Below are 25086 nucleotides of genomic sequence, written 5' to 3'. Positions count from 1 at the left end.
GGAATCAGTATACTGTGTCTGAGTGGGGTATTCATGTTAAACTGCGACATGGTATCTCAGTGAGCTAGTACTATAAATCGGCATCAGTTCGGACTAGTACAAGCAGCCACTCACACACGTACATGCATGTCGCTATATAAGTGCAATAATCTTGGACGCGACGTTAAACCCCCATTTCACCTCAACTCACCAAGTACAATGCAATGAACTTCTACTGACTTTCAACAGAAACAATTTAATACAGCTACAATGATTGTTTAACAATACATCATACTGCCATAAAACATAATGTAACATAAAGAGCGACAGCAGTCACCTCGAGATAGACAAAGAATCGTGTCTGTTAAAAGATCGTTGTCCTTGTCCTCGTTCGCCATGGTGGTAAAATCGATCTTTCTCCTTTATGGTTCAAGTTGTCTCTGTTCAACAGCTGTGCTCCATGTCATTGATTTTAGTGATGATAGCTGACGTTGTAGGTTCACACGACTGATAAATTCTTCATCAAGTTGTGTTGCTTTCCTCATACACGGAGAACCGAACAGCTTTATCGGAGTCATATACCCTTTCAGAAAGAACTTTGTGTCTTAGGGGTGCGTTTTGGATTTTTTAGAATGCGTTGGTTCAGCGGATGCTACGGGAATCGTAAAGCATGCATCACCAGAACTGTGCTGTTCCTTGGCTGTGCGTGTCTTTACTTCACGTTTAGAAAGTATCACATACAGGTAAGACATACCATGGGCTCATTGTGGACATTTTTTATTATTATTATTATTATTATTATTATTATTATTAAAAAAATGTATTTGATCATAATCGTAAGATCACTTGGAGAGTGAATACTTACTGTCTATGCTTCTTTCACAAAATAAACCCAAATAACTTATGTCTTTAGCTACTTAAGGATATTTAGTTTTTTTAACGTGAAGTTAACTCGATATTCGGCTTTTGCATTGGACGAGAGGTGGGTCACATGAAAGCGAAATTGAACTTAATACGTATATTAACAACTCAATTTGGCGTTTATACGTTTTTCACGAGAGCGTGGTAAATGACTTAGACACTGACACACTACACACTGGAGGGATGCCTAGGAATTCCCAAGCACGAATAGATATAAACACGTTGTTTCTGATCATTTCGACTCTATAATATTGAACTCAGAGTGAGAGCCATTGTATTAACGTCGTCGCAAGTTCCGACTTCCATAGTTGGACCATCTCTTTATAAAGGTTCATATACCAATGAACTAAAACAAAGTGAAAATCAATTCTTAAATCTGTTTGACACATCATTATACTCCCCTTTCACAGATGGTCCAATTTATCAGCGATGACTGATAAATGTTACCGCCATAGGTCCACAAACAACGACACGTGTCAGCAATTTTAACGTCTTGCACTTCATGTAAATCACAAATAACAATTTAGATATAGTTGTGGTTTATTTCACGATAACACATTGTTCTGTCACCATCATTTTTGGAGATTCAATCATGCGCTCGAACAATGATGACGTCGTAAATTGGACGACGTTAGTTTTGAGCGGGAAATGTCTAGTGAGTTGTTCCCCATATTTGTAGCTGGGCTACGCGCATACAGGAAGATGATATATGACAATCGGTATTTGGAGAAATGGTTCAGATAATCGAAGCGAGGATTGTGAAAATATGCAGGAAATACCCAACTAATCCCCCCTGTTCGTAAAATGGACTTTCCCAACATTTACGAGGCCGGATTCTATTCAAGGAGTCATCCTTTTCAAAATTAGGTTCATATTTTTAAAGCTTGTACATTTTATCAACACCCTTAGAGAGGTTGTACATTATGTTGACATCTCATATCAGAAGTAAACGTCGTGTTTGTCGGACAATAAAACACTGCAGGGATGAGGCGATAAAGGTTCGATTATAACATAGTCATTTATGCATAACAGACTCTTAGGTGTGTGGCCACTGTTTCGTCATATATCAAACACACGGTTAAAAGCAGATGTGAAAGAATGTATCAAAACCGGCCCCATATACCCTATTCCCCATTTTACAATCAAATCAATAAATGTAATTATTCAAATATATTACTTTCAACAATAAAAGTTAGTTTGCGAAAAAAAACACCAACAAACTTAAAAACACTGCAGGGACAATAAACTTATCGGGGCTTGGCCCCTCAGGGTTTGGGGTCTTCCCAGATAGCTCAAAACTGAAATTCGGGAGGATTAAGGGGATTAGGGTTCTTTCATTATAGTCAGTTCCTGACGGGTGAACGCTAGTTAGCACAAAAGCTGAAGCCCAGAAGCTGAAGATAGTATTTGACAGTTGAATCTTGAGTGAAGGCCTATCACCTGGAAACGTTTTGATTACCAATCGAGTGTTGTATTGCTATTAGTGCACATGGCACCTGAACGTTGAGTGAACACCTGTCACCTAGTTGTGTTGTGATCAACTTACTTAAAGTGACCAGGTATATCAACATGAAGTTACGAAGTGTAGGTTTATTACCACACAATCCTTCCGACTCCCTAACAACCAATCAATATTCATGGCAGAACTAATGGGCATGGCCTCACCCCTCCATAATCAAGAATCCAAAAACCACAAAAAAATCCTAATACTTACCGACTCCCTAAGTGGACTGCAAGCCCTCCAAAACAAAAATACCAAAAACCGACCTAAATTAATAAATCAAATACTTAAAAGCTCCAACGACATAACTAAGGTAGGCAAACAAATAACCTTTTTGTGGATACACGCCCACGTAGGAATGTACGGTAATGAAAACGCCGATAAAGCAGCTTAACTATCCCTCAAAATCCCAGAAATAAGCTTAAACTGACCCATCGACAGAGTAATCACTAAACTCCAAACAGGACACACCAACCTAAATAACCACCAAAAAAATTTAAAAAACACACTACAGGTAACTGCCCACACTGCAAACAACCAGAAACCCCAGAACACGCACTCATCCACTGCACACACTACCTCACACATCGAACTGCATTACAAACCCTCCTCAATCTAAACAAGGCTCTCACTCTAGAAGCAATACTAGACCCACAAAATAAACTAGAAAACTTCAAGGCCATAGGCGTATTCTTAATCAAAACGGAACTAATATAACGCATCTAAAAACACAATAACCTACCAAATCAAAATCACATAAACAAACAAACATCCACCATACCCAGCTCCCTTAGTTCTCCTCCCCAACCCCATCGGCATCTATTCCAAATCTCAAAATTCCCAAATTCTATATAAGCAACCCCTGAAGCCCCCTCTTGAGTTGCAGAGACCACTTTCGCCCCTTTCGGAAACACATTAAATGGCCTGGCCGGGCCGTGTGCGAAATACGCATCAGTCGGAAAGCGCACGTTAAAACTCCAAACTAAGTTAGTAAGTAAGTAAGTGTAGGTCAGAACCATAATTGCAAACGCTCGAGTTCAAGTCCAGTATATTCCTAACACTAAAGGTGGTAAGATATTGGCTCACTAAGGGTGGTAGGAAATTGGCTCAAACTGACTATCAATATAAAAAAACAGCCACAAAGACACGACATATTGGAGATTTGTACACCATATCAGTGGCTGTCCAGCCAAGCTGAACACGAAGAATGATGTTCAAGATAAGTTTAAGTACCTCCACAACCATCACGCAGACCGGTCAAAAGTAGACACTAGGGCCTTCATAAGCAACACGAAGAAGCGAGTGGTGAAGAAGTGATTCCAGTTACATACTGTACAAGAATATACCAAGTGTTTTCTCGAAGCTGCTTCCCATGGAGTTCCTGACATTTAATCTGTCATTTGATTTTATGTGTCTTTATAAATTTTGTAACAGACATTTATTGTTTTTCATTCAAACTATGCCTTCTGCCAGGAGACGGAACAGACTAAACTATAAGCCCTATTGTTCAGCCAATGAACACCTGCGTTACAGCTGACTGCATTTGAGCTAAAAAATAATCCATGGTTTATTCTCCCTGCAGGGTTTAATTATACGATAAAAAACTCCAATTCGTCGTCTTTTTCTTAGGTGTTGTGAGATGAAATTGAGCTGTACGTCGCGTCCAAGATTTTTGCACTTTATATACCAACGTGCATGCAAAATTTCGGTGTGTGGCTGCTTGTACTCGTCCGGGCTGATACCGATTTATAGTGTATCACAGTGAGATACAATACCGCAGTTTGACATGAATACTCTGACACAGTATACTGACTCTGAGCTGACCGGTCCTTTTTTTAGGCCCTTAATGCCGAGCGCCAGACAGGATAACAACAAGTTCCATCTTTTAACGTCTCTTGGTATGACGCGGCCGGGGATCGAACGGACGCGTCTATTTCCTAAGTATTATGACGCGCTGTCATTTTGACGTACTGTGGTAGTTTGCAAGCTCCGACGTTCATACAGTCTGGCTCTCACTCTTTGAAGGATCATATTTCAATTTAACGCACACACAGTGAAAGTCAATGCTTAGGTCATATTTACTACTTTTTAGCGGCTTTCATAACGATCACCATGTCTAACTGTCAGTCTGTCCTCGAATTCGCCCTCGTCTCGCCTTGACCTTATATACATGTAGGTACATACAGATGTTCTGGAGACTTCTCGAACATCGAGAACCATGAAATCATTTCCGGAAGAGACGAAAGCTGTAAACAATTTCCTCACGGCGGAGCTCTCTATATCGGTAAGGAAGGTGTCAAGTGCTGGGACAGAGTTTGTACTGTAAACACTAAGAGAGATCACTTTAGTTTACCTTCGGGCAGGCTACAAACCTATGATTGTGGGTTCGAATCCCGGTTCGCCTTGAGTATGGTTCTAGGTTTGTCAGCACCATACCCGTGCTCATGGGTTTCACCGAAGCTGTTAACGTCTGAGGCCTCCCACATTAAGCTGACACGCTGTGATATAATTCAAATACTGTTAAAAGCGCGTTAAACCCGACTCACTCACCCACTCACTCTCTGTTTTAAATAATTTATATACACCGTATTTTGGTAAACTGACTTTTCATTTCGTTCCTTTTTTCATTTATCAGTGGTAGCGAAAATAATATAATCATAATTTAGAGCAACGGCTTTTGATAACATCCGCTTCAGACCGAACATGAGGCTCCACGTCTGTAACAGCATTGGCCTATTCTTAGCATTGGCAGATGAAGACAAACTATTATATCTACTCATGATGGACCAATAATAAAGTTATAGACGTGGCACCACAAGCCATTATCAAAATCATTAATGCTATAAACAAAGAGTGTACCCTGAGAGTTAAAATGATATGTGTCAATATTTGTTTGTATAACACCGTGGATCAATGCTCGTGATGTCAATCATTTGATTGCCTGGTACAGGCTCGTTTAGTTACAAATCGCCGTCATATAGTTGGACTATTGTTGAGTGCGGCGTTAAACAACAAACAAACAAAACTTGATCTGTAGTTTCTAAATGAAGAAGGCGTTGTTTACTTGTTGTGTAGCGGGTTATTATTTTGGGGGGTTTGGAATATAGTCGCTTGAACGCATATTTATTCTGATTCTGTGGGTCACAATATTGGTATGAGTGTGCCATCCATACAAGCAAGCACTTGAGCGAATCTACCAACATCGTTATACGAATCTTTGGGGTACTGAATGGAACCGAATCATCACCTGCACTCTCCTTTGACCTCTGCAATTTGCAAAAGCTCAATATCGTACATTTCAGAAGCTCCTACTCCGAACGACGTAATACATTTCATAAAACTGTGTTACAATAATAATGATATAATAATATATGTACATTCATATCCTACTGACCTCTAGTCTTGGCTGTAGCTAACCTGATTTGGTCTCACTTGGAGACTTAAAAAATGTCTCAAGCTTTATGTTATAGTTACTGATTTCACAATAACCCCTACCAATGATATTAAAATACTCTGAACACTGACAAATTCCCCACTGAAAATGTTTTCTTTTCAGCAAATTGTGTTCAGATCCCGAAAGAGCCCCCGGTTACTGTTGCGTTCTGATTCCCAAAATGAAACGCAGAAATTGGTACGTATACATTGTCGTATACATTGTCAAATCAGTAAAAAAAACACACAAGATCAATGAACAATACACAAATTGTACTGAATAGACAGGATTAGCGTTACAATCACAAAAGGCAACACAGTGGCTCAAATATGTGGCAAAAACGATAAATACATAAGCACTCGGGAATTTCCAGTATTTGTCACAGTTTTGTGTATTGCGTTAACATAAAAATTAAATAATAACAATACATTCATATTATACTGACGTCTGAGATCAATAGGATAAATTACCAAACCAATTTACGGCCAAGCTCTTCTCACTTGAAGAAACCTGGCAAAGCTGATCATCAAGGTTGAAATTAAAGTGTCAAATATTCTTAAAGTGAAACACAACACTAGTCTCTGAGGAAATGGCATCACAAGTCAGTATCTCGTGTGTCCGCCATGTGCATTGATGACTGCCGTGTAACTTCGACACATGGAATGAATGAGGCGGTTGATGAAGGCCTATAGGCACTTGAGCCCACAATCTGAGGAACGCATGATGCAGTTCAGCTGCAGTTGTCGGCCTTTAGTTGAATCTGCAGATTCAGCCGTCTTTGAATCTCGTCCCACATGTGCTCAATGGGATTTAGGGCAGCCCTATGCATGGTTCTGATACCATTCTGCTGGAGGATGTCTCTTGTTGCTCTCTCAGTGTGGGCGTTATCACGCTGAAACTCGTGTTTGCAGCGACGTGCCAAATTAGGTTTGGCTTGTGGTCTCAAGACTTGATCAATGTACCGAGCTGCTGTGACACCATTGCCTCTCCCTGGACCTATGTTCTGGAAGATCGCAAGACCGATTCACCCCCACACCATGATGCTCGGACCACCCCACAAGTCTCTCTCAACAACACAAGCATCCGAATAACGTTTCCCACGGCGTCGCCAGACTTTCTTTCTCTGCCATCTGCTGATGAGATACGGTAACAGCTCTCGTCTGATAAGAGGACTCTTCTCCACTGCTGGTGGCGCCAATGCTGGTGCTGTGTTGCCCACTGAAGACGGTCCCAGTGATGACGTGGTGTCAGAATGGGTCCTCGGTGTGGCCTGTGACAGTGGAGGTGTCTGCTCATCAATCGTCGGCGCACTAATGTGTCGCTTGTGTGTCCCCCTGGTCTGTCAAGCAGTTTCTGCAGCAGTAACAAAGCCATCTTGGGTGGTGACCTTTAGTCTTCCACTACGTGGTCAGCCATCTGTAGTGTTGGTGGTCTGGTACCGTTGCTGGAACCTGTAAATTTGATAATTTGTGTAAATCCCTATGTCTTGCATGGATTCCAAGATCTTTTTCAACAAAAGGTTGTTGGAGAATTATTCTTGATTTGCCTTTCAATAGAGTAGGGGGATTAAACTGCAGGTATTGGTTCCATCATTTCATGAATATTTGTTGAATTCACAGAAGAATACTGTTTACAAAGATAATATATATTTTATGGAATGATAATTTGGTTATTGTGAATGGAAAATCTTTTTATAATGAAAGCTGGGTTAAAGCGGGTGTTATTTTCGTCAGGAATATATATTATCATGATGGTAATGTAATGAGTAAGCATGAACTGCAAGTTCTACAATAAGATCTATCCAAAGGGCAGTTGATTGTGATATGTTATATCCATTTAGACCAAGAATACCTGACTGAGATCTTGATGAACTGCCAGAAATTGAGGGGAAATGATAAAAAGAAATTAGGTCTAGAATGTTTTATCAGGTTTTGAATAACAGTAAAGTTACTTTGCCATATACATTTCACAACACTCCTAATTTTAAGGTTATGTTTGCTGATGTGTTTACGTTAAAAACAAGATGAAAGAATTGGAGTTCACGAATTTTGATAACATTATACTTTGCAGGAAATGGTTATTCCAAATTAATTGTGTAGATAGCCCCATCTGTGGAGTCTGTGAGGATGTGGAACATGACACTCATTTTTGTTCATTTTTTAATATAAAAATGTTTCTGCTTTTCTAAAGGAATATAAACACTTTCGTAGAACATATACTTCACAACTATGGTCTTTTGAAACTTATACGTACATGTAATGTGTATGACTTTTTTAACTTAAATTTGAAATGTGATGATTCAAATGTGATAAGATCAACTAAGAATGCTAAATTGAGATAGTTCTTGTTAACATTCAAATTGAAAGTGTTATGAAGGATATCATTTAGTATGCTCTTATGTGAAAAATACATTCAAAATCAGAAGTTCTTGACCACGTGCACATGGATGGTTTGTTGTAAAAGTGAGGTTAGTATCCATGGTAATAAAAGCAAACAAAAAACAAACAAAAGAAAAAAAGCCTTCAAGATGGCCATACTACACTATTAAAGCAAAGAAGAAAGTCAATAATTCTATTGCTTTAGTTTTCAACAAGTTGACATACAGAGACAGAGTTTGTAACGTCGTTTTATCTTACTCTATGATTGAGTTTCATCAATTTATTAAAACAGGAACTACTCAACACATTCGCCAGCAAGTGCTTACATCATGGTATTCCTATATTTGTCATCGAACCATCCGTACTGCAGCACCTGTTATCTGCCAATGAGTCGGAACCTCCCTGTATCCTGTGCTCGGCCGGAGATGTCATCTCACTGGGGGTGATTGGAGCAGACTGGGACAAAGGGGTATGTTAAAACCATAACACGTTGCAAAATGTATTGAGGGCAAAGACGCTTTTCTCCATCAATATTACCGGCCCATGTAAATTGTCAAGTTGGACACCAGAGCCTTCGTAGCTCATCCAAAATGGTTCAAGCCAAGAGGGTAATCATGTCGTCTGGTACATCTACATTGAAGTATCTTGCCGAATTTACTATTCTCCCTGTCATACCTTCTCATTTTCAGGTGATTTTTCAATACCAAACTTGATCACATAGTAATGTATTCATGATAAATTGAGTGAGTGAGTTAAACGTCAACGTCACATCAATATTTCAGTCACATCGTGACGAGAACTATATATATATGTATCGTCGTTGGACAAGGCAACAACTAGATTATCACAGTTTCGATTTAAAAGTAGTTGAGAGCATTTAAAAGAAGTTATTGTTCAACAACACAAAATAAAAAAGGGTTATAGATCGCCAGCAACCAAAGTCAGGCCACCATTCTAGGGACCGTGGGGACTTTCGAAACTTCTGCGGTTCGTCGGTAGGATTTATACTGTTCCTTCAGGTGCTGGTGATGAATGCAATTTTAGCCATCAATGTAAAATGACAAATATACTACTTTTATAAGTATGGTATGCATAAAATATTTTGAATGATATGAAACTTATATACCCACTTGGGGGTTACTATTTAGCAGCTCCAATTAATAAAAGAGCCGTGAAGATCCTGGGTAGGTCTTCAGCATCCCATGCCTGCCGTAAAAGGTGACTATGCTTGCCGTAAAAGGCGATAAACGGGATCGGGTGGTCACGCTCGCTGACTTGGTTGATGCATGTCATTGATCCCAATTGCGTGGGATTTACAAACCGCCATCATAAATCTGGAATATTGCTGAGTGCGGCGTTAAACAACAAACCAACCAACCAACCAATTAATAAAATAACACACTTTGTACATCAAAATTCATTAATCATTCATCATTCTATTTCTCTTAAAAAGCACAATATAAATGAGAATTAACGTTACTGGAAAGGTTTTTCGCCGTTTTATAGTGAAATATGAAATGTCCTCGTAATGGAAAACAAATCAGTACAGTCAAGCAGGACATGATTGACCGTGATTCTTTAATCAAACAGAATACACAACGGAGGATCCCCATCTTTCAATAAATATTCATGTCTTGAACTCTTGACTGACAGCAAACGTAGGTGTAACCCAGTAGAGGGTTTAATTCCATGTAATTTCCTAATATCTACGTGGGTGCCCCACTTCTTTTGTATTAGATCTCTCATGTAAACATCTGATTTATGGTATCAGAGGTGATGTCACAGATTTGTTGAGTGCTGCTGTTGCAGCAGCATCAGCCATTGTGTTACCAATAATTCCAACATGACTAGGTAACCAACAAAAGACGTTGTCATATTAGCCTGTAACAAGATCATTAAATAATGTAAAAAAAAAAACTAAAAGAGGATGTTTACATGACATATTTTTAATAGCATAAGGCACGAAAGAGAACCTGAAAATATTATGAACTGTATATGTTTAGATTGGTTATTGATATATTTTAGAATACAAAAATAGCTTTTGCTTCTGCTGTGAATATGGAGCTATTATCTGATAATCTTGAAGATATTATTCCGGAACTGATAACACTGTCACTAGCAACTGCGCCCACCATCCTTGGATCCAGCTGTAAATTCAGTGTCACATGTGTTTCTTAATTGATTGTATTCTTGTTGGTAAATTACTTATTTGGTTTCTGATTTTTGAGGTTTAGTTATTGTCAGACTTACATTTGACTTTACCAAATTGCCAAGGAGCCGATGACAAAGCTGAATAAGGACTATATCTTGAAGGTCAATATGCGCAAATGAAATGTTGTTTTTTTTATTCTGATTCCGAGTAGTTGGGATAAGATATGATTCCTTCTTGTAAATATCTTCGTAAAGAGGATTAAAAACGCAATCAAAAGCTGGGTATGACTGGTTTGAATATAATTTAGTGTTGTATTGTAAGGGTAATTTCAGACCACGTTGGTCAATGGGTAGTTACTCTGCTTCCTATGAATGGGAGAAGTTCTGAAGGCTCCAAGGCAAAGCCTGAGGCCTTGATGATGAAGAGTATCTAGTTTTATGTAAATTACTTATACATGCACCAACATATCCGATGGAGCCGTAATCAAGTTCTGAACGAATCAGTGACCTGTACAAGCGTAACAAGGTTGCGTCTTTGAAAGGCATTTAGAATTTATACAAATAAGGAAGAGAATTATATAGATGTCAACTTCTTAATTATGAGGAACATAATAAAGAAGTTGACATCCATATATTCTCTTCCTTGTGTAAGAGGGTTGTCTGATCCCTACCCACTCTGAATTAGAAACTTCTTTCAACAAATCACCCATTGGACATTGGCTTTGAGGTATTTTATATAAGGAAGTTAAATGGCTGTCAAAGTCCCAATAACTTGGCCTCCTTTACAACTTTGATAGGGGTGCAATTCAAAAAATAGTTCAGGGTCCTTATACGACTTACATTTTCTGCAGAAAAGCATACAATAAGTTTTTAAATTTCGAAAATCTGTTCTCAAGAAACCATTTGTGAATTTTTTGACAGATTTGTAACTGCCTCTCTATTGTGTGCATATTTTTACCCCGACAAGAAATATTAAGATCATCCACGAACAGTGATCCATATACTGAATCAGTTAAAACCTTTAAAAGACTATATATTTTAATACGAAACAACCTGACAGGCAGAATTGTGGGACGCCCTGATACTGATAATAATGTCCAGACAAGGTTGAATCCTCTCGGTCTATCTGTAAAACTGATGACCTCAATAATATAAAATCCTTTAAATTGCCATGCTTCCAGGTAGTATAGCATACTTTTGCAAGATCAAAGAGCATTTATGTTGATACTACTTGTTTATTTACTACAGCATTTTAACAAAGGATTCCAACCGTAAGAAATGATCAGTTTTGTACTTTGTACTTTTTGTAGCTCATGTAATGAACATACTTCACTGCAATATCATCTTCATCGTTTGAATCAAAATTAACTTTTTTATTTTCCTGCTGTTTCTGATATCTCTCAAACTCAGGGACGTAAGTTTATTTGCATTGTCAGATTTATTAGTTGTAAATTTGTCACCTTCTTTAATATGGTGGACAGATGATTTTTTAACCTTTGCCTTGTATTTTTCAACCTTGTTCCACACCTTGGACGTAGTTGTGCGTAAATTAATTTGGAGACATAGTTCCTGCAAGAATGCCGCTTATTGTGGTTATATGCACGTCGTGCTTTGGCACCAGTAGTAATCTTAACTTCATCTAAGTTGTTGCTTGTTTGGATTCATTATTAAACCATGGTTTACTAATATAAGGATTTGCAGAGGACTTAGGAATTGTGATGTCAGTAATTTCAATGAGTTCAGCCAAAAACAACTGTATGGGATCTGATACATTTCTGAAATTTTCAGGTTTTACTTTTTCAGCACATACTATTTCGTACACGGAAAAATACGCCTCTGTAAAATTTTGAGGACAATAGGGAAGTGATTAAATCTTCAATGACTTATCCTTTATGGCTTGTACTTGCACTTCCAAATAAAGGGGACCCGTGAAGATCCAGGGTAGAATAGGTCTTCAGCAACCCATGCTTGCCGTAAAATGCCACTTTGCTTGTTGTAAAAGGAGACAAACGGGATCGGGTGGTCAGGCTGATGCATGTCATCTATCCCAATTGCCTGGATCGATGTGCATGATGTAAATAACTTGAATGTCTGGTCAAGACTCGATTATTTACAGACCGCCGTCATATAGCTGGAATATTGCTTAGTGCGGCGTTAAACAAAAAACCAAACCAAAAGAAACCCAATAGAGGGTTATGCCCATTTAAATCTCCCTTGATGATGCAGGGCTGATCATATAGATCCTGAAGATCAGAATGTTAAAGAGCAGTTGAGGGGGGGATATACAATCAGCAAAAAGTAAATACAGCGTGCAAGGCGGATAGCAACAGCTTGAAGATTAGTATTTAAATAAATAGCACTATGAATAATAGAGTGGAGTCTCCAGTCTCTTATTACCCGGAATTCACATCGTTGGAAACTGATAACAGCGTTTCAATATTTCTGAAAGGCAGGATTCTTTAGCATTGTGGTTGCTCATGTTACAGGAAAAGCTTCAACACTATATCAACTGTAGTCATGGTTGTATCACTGGGACCATTCTATTTTATGAAGCAATTACATGTGTGTATCGATTATCAAGCTAACCATTCTAGGCTGAAGATATATCTTTCGTCACAGGAATCGCTCCTTCTAGAATTCAATGACCTTTGTATTGTACTGAATGAAGTGACCGCTCCTGATCCCCGCCTGTTGTCCTTGGAGCGGACCACTGTCCCCAGTGTTCCTACACATTACCTCATCCGCCAGTCGGGAAGCCTTCCTCTGCATCTGGTGGTATTCTACGAACGGGACGACAACTACTGGTGGCACAGTTCCCTTGAACCCTCGGCTACCTCGAACAGTCAGATCTTTCACGGATTCAACACAACGTTTGGAAACAGCGCAGGAGCATATGACAGGTACACGACAGATGTCTTTTACCACCTGGGCACATTGCATCTGCCAACTCATGTGTTGTATTTATGGTATGACTCGTGCTACAAACACATTTCAAAATCAAGTATTACATTTTGAGTGATTGTGTGAGTTGGGTTTAACGCCACGTTGAACGATGTCACGGCGTTTCAGATTGATGGGAGAGAAGCGTGAAGCGCCGAAAAGACTTGTGTATCGTGCAGATTCTTTGTATTGATAAAATGTTTCAAATGAAATTATATGTTTGTAAAAAAAAGCTCGTAGAAGTATTCTTCGAGTGCTGATTAAGCCCATGTATAGTTAAATGTGTTACATGATATCAATAACTCAAGATATTTTCCTTTGAAAATCAAACACGTGATGGGCTGCTTGACTGATTTGTAAACAACACATGTACTAACATTTATCTTTATGATGTTTGGCATTTGCGATTTATGTGTCGAATATTTCATAAAAATAATTCCCTGAAATATTTAATATTTATTGTCCTCCAATGGGGAGGCAGAATCAAAGCCTAAAACTTGCATTTAGAAGTGATATACATAAGGAAGAAACTATAGCGATGTCAACTTCTTTATTATGAGGAACACAACGTTTCGGAGTTTGCAAAGTTCTGTCTTTTACTAAATCTGAAACAAGTTCGGTTTGCAACAGATAAAAGACTCCTGTAAGTGTTCAAATGGTTTAATTTGCCATACTGACTTCAGAAAATGCGAAATTTCATAAAAAAACATGAACATGCAAAAATGTCAATTTACAAATCAATAGCGTATGTGTCTACCTCTGGTTGCGATGGAGGCAACACATCGTCTCATGGAATGGACCAGGCGTCGCACAAAGTCCTGTGTGATATCTGTCCATATCTGCTGGAGCATGTTTCAAAGTTCTTGGAGTGTCTATGGAAAACGTGGTTGACGTCGAAGGCGCCGATCCATCTCATTCCAATGTGCGCGATTTGTGAGAGATCAGGGGAGCGTGCCGGTCAGGGGATGACGTTCACGTTGTTTTGTTGAAGGGAATCCTGAACAAGTCCAGCAATATGAGGCTGGGCGTTGTCATGTTGAAAGGTAATGCTTGGGCAATGACGACGCCGCAAAAACGGTAGAACAACAGGGCCGATGATCTTGTCGCCCGAGCGCTGTCCATTGAGATTCTACCACTATCAAACGGGTCCTCTGTCTTGCTGTAATCCCACCCCATACCATAACACTGCCGCCCCCGAACCGATCTGCTTCCATGACACAATGATTGTCGTAGCGTTCCCTCGACGTCGGTACACTCGAATCCGTCCATCGCTGTGGCTGAGGTGAAAACGAGACTCGTCAGTGAATAGAACTTGTCCCCACTGCATGGCTGTCCAGCGTAGACGCTGTCTGCACCACTGTATACGTGCTTGACGATGGTTTCCTGTAAAAATGGGACGTCTGGCGGGTCTTCTGGCGATAATCCCTACACAACTGAGGCGGTGACGTACGGTTTGTGAAGATATTCGTCGAAGGCCAGGAATGCTTCTTGCAGTAACTGTTGCTGGCTGGAATCGATTTCGTAGGTGTGTTGTTCGAATCCAGTTGTCTTGTTGATTATTAGTTACGCGTGGCCTGCCACTCCGAGGACGGTCTCTGACTGCATTCGTCTGTTGCCAACGTTGCCATAAACACCAAATGGTGTTTCTGTGGACGTTAAATTGTCTTGCAACATCACGTTGACTCGATCCTGCTTCAAGCATACGAATGGCTCGCAGACGCTCATTTTCGGACAGGCGTGGCATTTTGCAATGTTGAATAATTGCGTAATTTTGTTGTTTTTCTGAGTGGTTGTTGTCAGCACGTTGCTAAACAGTGCATATGGAATCCCGTTAACGCACATGTTTTTATACCCATTCTTGGGTAGTGAAATGCATTGGGCTTGCATAAAAGTCAACTTTTGCATGGAATGCATGTTTTTCTGTAGCAGTTGCGTTTTTGTGACTTGATTCCATACATGTACTACAATATTGCAAACCCAACTTTACTTGTTTGAAAAATAAACTAAAATATTGGTGTCACAGGAACTTTTGTTGTTGAGTATATTTTTGGAGAGGGCTATCTAAGTTGTGAAAACTTGTGCCCAATCCTTTTCCTTGTGAATAAATTATATTTAAATAATTACTAGATTCGATGTCCGACTGACGACGGTGGACGGCATGTGGCTCTACCTCCCGCACCCAGTAGGGGAGTTCCTGGCCCAGATGCCGAGGTCCAAGTTCATTGAGTGTGACTATCAAGGGGCGCAGACATATCTCAGTAAAAACCCTCCAAAAAGAAGTTTACTAACATTCCATGGAGCAAAAGTCCTGTACAAAACGAAGAGGGCTCTGGATCCTCTTGGCATTCCTTTCTGGCTCAGTTCTGGCACGTGTCTTGGTGAGAGCACCTGTATGGCATTATGTTACGTCACCAACCACCATTAAGGGTCCCGTCGTTTCCCTATCTGTGTGTGTGTGTGTGTGTGTGTGTGTGTGTGTGTGCGCGCGCGCGCGCGTGCGTGCGTGCGTGCGTGCGTGCGTGCGTGCGTGCGTGCGTGTGTGTGTGTGTGTGTGTGTGTGTGTGTGTGTGTGTGCAAGCAAGTAAGCAAGCAAATCAAACACTGGGGTTTGGTCACTTTCACAACAATGTACAGCTGAAGAGATGAAAGTCAAATAAGAAAGCTTCTGGACGCTTACATAGGAACTCGATAAAAGTTTCAATATCTTGTGTGACATTCTCCGGTGGTGAGACAGGCCTGGGCCCCGTTCCTTAAAGCGATCGGAGCTCCCATACTTTGATATAGACTTACGGCAGTCTTAGCGCTAAGATCACTTTGTGGAACGGGGCCCTTGGCACGAAGCTTTATGGATAATGTAAGCCGCCCGATGTCGTTATTGGAAATGCGATCGCACTCCGCCAATAACGCACGTTATTGGCTGTGGACCTTGTGGATCTTGTCTACCAAGGCGATCCCTAATGTATTCTATCGGTGAGAGGTCTTATGACAGCCAGCGTCACTAGGGTACATTATTTATGTTAAGAAAGCCCTGGATTATTCGAGCAGTGTGGGTCTGACATTGTAACTTTGAAACATTGTCGCCTGTGGTTATCTTCTGACATAGGGAGTAAGTGAGTGAGTTGGGTTAAACGCCACTTTTAACAGCATTCCAGTCATATCACGACGTGTCAGATTAATGTGGGAGGAAGCCAGAAGTGATGCAGGTCTCAAAAGTTTACCACTTCGGTGAAACCCACGAGCACGGGTTTGGTGCTGACAAACCTAGAAACATAATCAGGCGAACCGGGATTCGAACCCACAATCATAGGGGTGAATCGCGGTGCCTTAGACGAAGGGGCCACCCGTGCCCCCCTCAGACATGGAAGGACACCTCGAAGGACACAGTTCGAAACCAATGATGTTTATTATGCAGATATTGACGGGTCAAAACTTTTCTGCGGTGGGGTCTGCGAATTCCTGAGCACTGCAAGTTATCGCCTTTATATTTGTCTTATAGTGCGGCGTCTCAATCCCGTCAACGCAAATGACGTCACCGTCAGGAAGCAGTTGAGCAGTCGTCGCACGCCACACTGTGCGGTCACACGTGGGCTACGGCACTGTGGCCTGCCCCACGTTTTCGGATCCTACTGTTTGCACTTTACACCTTCTAAACAACTAACCATCTCGCGCTATCATAAAAAAAAATGTAACCGTCAAAAGATGTTTGTACAAACGTTTTCAGCCTGCTTTACCCAAGGTTTTAACCCTATTCACAATCTTACATTACGTGGATCGATGATATGATATCGATAACTGGATTGTCTGGTCCTGATTCGATTATTTACAGACCGCCGTCGTGTAGCTGGAATATCGCTGAACGTAATCATCCACCATGTATAAATGAGGAAGAACCATACCCAGAAAGCCAAACCTTCATGTGAATGTTTATGCTTGTAGGTAATTTCAATGCTCCATTTACACAATCATTACCTTCCACAATGGATATCGTGCGAATGCAGTAAACATGTTTTACTATATATCTTAGAAACAGATGGACCAAATAAATGTTCCATTTTTTTTCTGGTCCAGACTCGATTTTTTAAAGACCGTCGTCATAGAGCTGGAATAGTGCTGAGTGCGACGTTAAACAACAAAAAATAAAAACAATGATATAACTATGTATACTTTCCTTTTATCGGCTGTTTATTTCTTATATAAAATCAAGATGTGACCAGGCTCCTCTTATACGAAACATACACATAATGACTTTTAAACTTAATTTCTAATACACAGCTTTATGTTTTTCCTTTCCGAAAAGCTACTCAGTTGAAACAGCACCAATCTAATACAACAAATTGTATCTTACTAGACTTCTGTTATGCATAAGAGATTGACAGTGAACCGGACGTTGACATTGTGCCAAACTGTATACTCAAAACAATGTGTTTATCAGGTTGGTATCGACAGTGTGGTTTCATTCCCTATGCCGGTGACATAGACATAGAGATTCCCATTCAGCGCTACAGTACAGACATCCTGCCGGCGTTTTTGAAAGTCGGGTTTCAACTCCTGCATGTCAAGGGGAAGGTGAGCCTGTATGGTTTTTTTTGGTATTTTATGGTATTAGGGTTTCAACTTGTTCTTTGCCTTATTTTACGGCATTCGGGTTTTATCTCTTTTTCACAGTGTTTTATGGTATTTGGGGTTCAACTCTTCATTACGGCGCCTTTGCATGTGTTCGTGATGGGTGCTACCGGTGGGGCAGGATACGCTGACCATTTCGGGAATACCTGGTATCATTACTATTTGATAGTGATTCATAAACACATGCTCATGATATAGTCGGGATTGTAAAATCCATTATACAATTCTATTGGAAATGGAAAGGGGTTTGCTGCTTTTTTACGGTATTCGCGTTTCACCTCTTTCTTTAAGCTACTTTATGGTGTTCGATTTTTAACTCTTCTTTACAATATTTGAGTTTTTAAGTCTTCTTTACGGTATTTTAAGGTATTTGGGTTTCATTTCTTCTTTATGATATTTTATTTTGGTATTCCATTTCTGACTCTTCTTTATGGTATTTTAAGGTATTCAACTTATAGCTCTTCTTTATGGTATTTGGGTCTCAAATCTTCTTTACAGTATTTTATGGTATTCAGGTTTCAACTCTTTCTTTGCGGTATTTTATGGTATTCAGGTTTCAACTGTTCTTTGTGGTATTTTATGGTATACGGGTTTCAACTCTTTCTTTGGATTATCTTATGGTATCCGGGTTTCAACTCTTTCTCTGTAGGTATTTTATGATATTCGGTTTCAACTCTTCTTTAGAGTATTTTATGGTATTTGGAGTTCAACTCTTCTTCGCGGTATTTTATGGTATTCAGGTTTCAAATTTTTATTTGGGGTATTTTATGGTATTCAGGTTTCAACTCTTTCTTTGGGGTATTTTATGGTATTCAGGTTTTAACTCTTTCTTAGCAGTATTTTATGGTATTCGGGTTTCAAATCTTTCTTTGCGGTATTTTATGGTATTCGTGTCTCAAGTCTGCTTGAAGGTGTTTTATGGTATTCAGGTTTTATCTCTTTTTGGCGGTTTTTGGGTTTGAATTCTTCTTTAGGTCTTGAAAAATGATATTATGATGGTAGCCAGATGACTACGCATGCGGTTATTTTAAGTAAATACTCCGTTGTATTGGCGTATCTGATATTTATGCATGTGTTCAATGTAAACGCAGTACAAATCGCCAGAAATGTTCACTACACAATACACGGGAGAGGAGCGTCCAAACACCGCCTTCCTAAAAAACACAGTTGAAATAAACAAAAAAAAACATGTTGACACTACGAAATCTCTGAACTGTGAATAAACCTATTCTGTCTAAGCCAGCTGTCATCCAAAGTCTGGCTGTCCTACATTAAAAGTATGTAGTTCTTGCCACTGACAAGGCCTCAAATAACAGCCATTGTTTGTAGCATCACTATATTAATTGTATGATCAAAGAACTTGATTCGAGTGACATAAAAACGCCATTTATGAGGTCAGGTGGTTAACTGAGGAAGAAATCTGCCAAACTCAACCATCATTACTTTCAACTTTTTGCTTGACGCTTAAATCTGAAGATATATCCATTCCTCATTTGTACTGGTTGCCAAAGCTCTATAAACATTATGGCCAGGCACGACTTGAAGAAGGAGAAGAAGAAGAAGAAGTCTTTTATTTGTACCAAGGCCACTGGCCCATATACAATACATACATTTGAATTATTGTGGTGCATGAAAAAAGGTAAAGTCAGGTACAAATTTACAGATTTACGTAAGTAAAATATTATTCAATTAGTAAGGAATGTTCACATTTGAAATATCCGTGCAAGTAGTAAATTCTTTTCTCACTCCATTTTAGAAGTCTGATAGTTTCGAAATGGCTTTTAAAGCTCATCACCTCAAGATCGATGTGTACTTCGTGTATGAGGAGAAGACCTATCTATGGCTAGGAGGAACCGTCGCCAAAAATGGCGAGAAGTATAAGTGAGTGTTAATAATACGAATCTCCTACCCCATCCTACATAATCCCATTTGTGATTTTTCAAAACGTGTAGTAGTACTAGCTTCTAGCCTAACTATTTAAGAGCTGACTTCAGTATGTTTTGCTTGTGTATTGTACTGTGTTAATCTGCGTGTGCACATCTGGGTTTGTGTTCATACTTGAACGAAAAATAATAATATTAATATGCAGTACAAGCCCCACCCACTCTATTATCAGCCACTCATGAAACAGTAGTCTTCTAGTGGACGTGGCCTACGTGTCAGGTTTATGAATACATAAAGCACAAACAATGCTTGGTTAACCAATCAAATGCCATGGAATCACTTCCAATTATATGTATGTGTACATGACGCTTTGGTCTGTGGTTCACTGGCCTTCATTGGTAGCTTCTTAAAGATTACGGGGGCGGTCGGGTAGCCTAGTGGTTAAAGCGTTCGCTTGCCACGCCGAAGACCTATGTTAGATTCCCGACATGGGTACAATGTGTGAAGCCCATGTCTGGTGTCCCCCGCCGTGATATTGCTGGAATATTGCTAACAGTGGCGTAAAACCATACTCACTCTCTCTTAAAGATTACAGTTTGCAGGCAACACATGTGGCTGAGATGAGGCTGATGTCATGTTGACCTTTTTACCTCACTTACTCACACATGATGCTCATCACTGCATGTTATTGGGGCCTCATGCCTATTGAGCGGCCCTGCTTTGGTTGCTGGTGGTCTTTAGTCCGTTCTGTTGGTAATCAATATAGATAGAATTTAAATACGTTTTACTTCTAATAATAACACTCAGATAGAAGGATATATGCATGAATATTATTCCAGATACATTTATCCAAAGTTTGACACTTGCTGGACTGACTTTATGGGTTGCCGACTGCGCGTCCCCTGTCCTACTCTGCCCTACATCACTGCCGCCTATGGCAAGAACTGGAACACATCAGTGAAGCAGTGGGACTGGAGGGGAAGCAGCAGTAACGCGCAGAAGAACGGGGTCTGGCCAAAGGAGGAATGGCAAAAAGTGATACAGGAGACATACTAGTGGGTCATTATCAGTAAATCAGAGCTACTGTACTGGGGGTCAGCTCATTATTAAAAAGGGCAAACGGCATGCCTTCATGAATATATCTTACACATGTACCGTGTCTTCAGTTCAGTCTGGAAACACGACAGACCGACGATGTTCACTTATTTAGATATACCACGCCAAGGCAGGGAAATATCAAATGACGGAACAGACAAGTACATAAGATGTACTCACGCCGCACAGTAGTACTCCCGCCTGGCGATGGAGGCCACAAGGGATATCACAAGCTTATTTGTCATTTTATGTTTTTGATATTCATTAATGAGTTTAAGAGATTAAAATTGCTGAAAATCAGTTACTTGTTTCATAATTGTCAATTTGTGCAGAAAGCGTATGAAACAAAATTGTTTTTGTCTATATTTCATGCTTGCAGATAAAGTACTCTGACACTCTGAAAAAAAATTGAACATTTATTCTTAAAACTTGAACGTCAGTTTGGATGGGTTCATTGAAGTGTTAACGATTTAAAAAAGCGCTCGTTAAACTGCGCTGGTGAACTTTTTTGTCCGTTCACATGTGTGTGAACTCCAAATATCAGATCACGTGACTATCCCTTCTGCCAATCAGCATGAGAGAAACAGTGTAAACTTCAAAGTATGAAATTATTAATAAATAAAGTAACACATGTTTACTGCATTCGGACGATATTCATTGTGGAAGGTAATGATTGTGTAAATGCCACGAGCAAGGGTATGGTGCTGATAAACCTAAAAGTATAATTGGGGCGAACCGTGACTCGAACCCACAATCATAGGTTTCTGGCGGGTACAAGGGACGCAACTCTGCAAAGAGAATTGCGGCGCCTTAGACGACGGGGCCAACCGCGACATCACATTGTTCTAAGGTAATTCACAGTTACCAACATGAATAAAACAGTTCTTGGTGCCCATGCCACGATATGGCTTGAATGTTGACAAAAGCAGTGAAAAACCTTACTCACTCATAATTTAATTCAAACTTAAATGTTCGAAAGAAGGACATGGCGTTTTCTTCTGGATAATGTTAGTGATTATTTCATTATTACATGACCGTATGCATTTAGTTTCACATGTGTTCGACAGGGCTAAGGTCTGGTGGCCAGACTGTCCACTTCCAGATCTGCTGATCATAATTGAGCCACCCCCAGAGCGGCCATGTTCAGCTACGTTGGACGACTTGGGCACGACGATCTGTGAAGTATTGACACTACCTCGATTCATTAGTGAATGGTACTGGAGCCCTGTCCTGGTATGTCCAACTGACGTAATCTTCAGCCCAATCAAAACGGAGACGACTATGCACTCTCTGAGTAGAAACGTTAACGCCACATGCGTTCCACAGGTCGTTTCTGAGTGTGGTGGCAGACGTGTTCTTGCAATCAGGAGAAACCCGTCTTTCCCCTGTCTGGTGGGGCGCTGTCAACCACGTGCATGTCGCTGGATGGCTGATCCAAGCGTTTGGTATTGATTCCTTTCCCTGATTACACTTTGGATGAAGCAAAAGACGTTTGCAACGTGACGTTTTGTTGACCAAGTTTCAAGTATGCATATGCATCTGCTTAAATATTCGGTCATTGAGGGGGCACACGTGCATTCAGTTCTTGCTGTACAGCTTCACAGTACAACTGTGAAATGTTTGGTCTTAAAAAAAAGACTTCATGTTGGTTTTGAATAATATTTAGTGAGGCAGTTTTCCAGAATTTCACGGATATGTACACGCGTTTCCATCAAACCAAGGGTAAATGTATGTCTCAAGCGATGTTTATTCTTTGCTTGTTATTTAACGCCACACTCAGCAATATTCGAACTGCATGACCGCGGTCTGGACCACACAATCAAGTGATTGATGTCATGAGCATCGATCCACTCAATTGGGATACGAAGACATGCATCAACCAAATCAGCGAGCCTGACCATCCGATCCCGTTAGTCGCCTCTTATGACAAGCATAGTTACCTTTTACGGCAAGCATGGGTTGCTGAAGACCTATTCTACCCCGGATGTTCATTGGTCAACATGGGTTGCTGAAGACCTATTCTACCCCGGATCTTCACGGGTCAGCTTGCATGAATCAAGTCAGAGAGTCTGGCCACCGTCAGTCGCCTCTTACAACAAGCATGGATTGTTGGAGACCGATTCTAACCCTCATCTTCACGGGTATATACATACGAGAAGGACATATGAACTGGTATAGATAAAGCATCTGCACAGATGCTGTGATTCCATCCCCGGCCACATCAAACCTCCAGTTCCTGGCGCAACGCATTAAGAGGATAAAACAAGGACTGGTCGCCATGGGTCGTTTAAGGAAGAGGGAACCAACTACAGTCCTTTTCTGCTGATAAGTTTCTTACGAGCTGACATTAATTACTTAAACAGCAATGGAACAAATCATGTCATATTGTGTCATGTATTAGTGTCACGTGATGTATCTAGATCTGGAAGCCATTACGTATCAATCGATGACAACCTTCTCGTTGACTGTATGCATACACGAATGACTCTTTCTGAAATGATTGCGTTTCTTCTTGTTCACAGATACAGAACAGCTGATCCGGATAAACGGGATAGCGGAGAGGTTCAAGGTTTCTCTGCTGAGCTGTAGACGTCTGATTGGAAATTGAACTGAACTTCACGTCTTCACGTTGTGTTCACTGCCTTACTGATCCCGTTCACCGACATCGAAAACCGATCGATTCCACTCAATAATCATCGAACGCCTGACTCGTTCTGTGGACAATTCCACCTGAAGCGTTGACTGAAGCGTTGATATACACACGCTACTGTAAACAGACACGCTACTGTAAACAGACACGCTTCTGTAAACAGACACGCTTCTGTAAACAGACACGCATGAACGTACAGAGAAAAGTGTGTTTGTCTTTTATGTCCACAGCGTATGAACATTACACAGGACACAAACACAAAGACAACGAATGATAAAACTGATATACATCCAATATTATGATACTCATCTGTGTGTCAATAAAATAGTATGTGATACTCATCTTTCTTGCATCTCTATTTTAAAGAATTGACCTTCACTTTGTGTGAGTTCATTGGAGTCTGAACCTTCATAGAGTGAGGGCCAAACTGAATGAACGTCGGATGTGGTCTGATAGAGCTGATTTAGAGTCATCTTTGGAGACTGACTTTGAACAGACAAGTACATAAGATGTACTCACGCCGCACAGTAGTACTCCCGCCTGGCGATGGAGGCCACAAGGGATATCACAAGCTTATTTGTCATTTTATGTTTTTGATATTCATTAATGAGTTTAAGAGATTAAAATTGCTGAAAATCAGTTACTTGTTTCATAATTGTCAATTTGTGCAGAAAGCGTATGAAACAAAATTGTTTTTGTCTATATTTCATGCTTGCAGATAAAGTACTCTGACACTCTGAAAAAAAATTGAACATTTATTCTTAAAACTTGAACGTCAGTTTGGATGGGTTCATTGAAGTGTTAACGATTTAAAAAAGCGCTCGTTAAACTGCGCTGGTGAACTTTTTTGTCCGTTCACATGTGTGTGAACTCCAAATATCAGATCACGTGACTATCCCTTCTGCCAATCAGCATGAGAGAAACAGTGTAAACTTCAAAGTATGAAATTATTAATAAATAAAGTAACACATGTTTACTGCATTCGGACGATATTCATTGTGGAAGGTAATGATTGTGTAAATGCCACGAGCAAGGGTATGGTGCTGATAAACCTAAAAGTATAATTGGGGCGAACCGTGACTCGAACCCACAATCATAGGTTTCTGGCGGGTACAAGGGACGCAACTCTGCAAAGAGAATTGCGGCGCCTTAGACGACGGGGCCAACCGCGACATCACATTGTTCTAAGGTAATTCACAGTTACCAACATGAATAAAACAGTTCTTGGTGCCCATGCCACGATATGGCTTGAATGTTGACAAAAGCAGTGAAAAACCTTACTCACTCATAATTTAATTCAAACTTAAATGTTCGAAAGAAGGACATGGCGTTTTCTTCTGGATAATGTTAGTGATTATTTCATTATTACATGACCGTATGCATTTAGTTTCACATGTGTTCGACAGGGCTAAGGTCTGGTGGCCAGACTGTCCACTTCCAGATCTGCTGATCATAATTGAGCCACCCCCAGAGCGGCCATGTTCAGCTACGTTGGACGACTTGGGCACGACGATCTGTGAAGTATTGACAC

At 40.2% G+C, this 25086-nt stretch overlaps 1 protein-coding gene across 1 annotated transcript; it reads left to right on the top strand.

Moving 5' to 3' along the window:
* The first annotated feature begins 487 nt into the window (after positions 1–487).
* Positions 488–20866, top strand: LOC139472852 (ribitol-5-phosphate transferase FKTN-like). Its single transcript, XM_071255322.1, has 8 exons — positions 488–722; positions 5958–6032; positions 8505–8681; positions 12983–13263; positions 15431–15681; positions 17736–17869; positions 19683–19807; positions 20650–20866. Exons 1-8 carry the CDS (start codon positions 612–614, stop codon positions 20864–20866), a joined length of 1371 nt encoding a protein of 456 aa, XP_071111423.1. The 5' UTR covers positions 488–611.
* The last annotated feature ends 4220 nt before the right edge of the window (positions 20867–25086 follow it).

This window comes from Haliotis cracherodii, unplaced genomic scaffold (genome assembly GCF_022045235.1).
Source record: "Haliotis cracherodii isolate W230 unplaced genomic scaffold, xgHalCrac1.p SCAF_25, whole genome shotgun sequence".
NCBI classification, from domain to species: domain Eukaryota; kingdom Metazoa; phylum Mollusca; class Gastropoda; order Lepetellida; family Haliotidae; genus Haliotis; species Haliotis cracherodii.
This window is presented reverse-complemented; position numbering and strand designations above follow the sequence as displayed.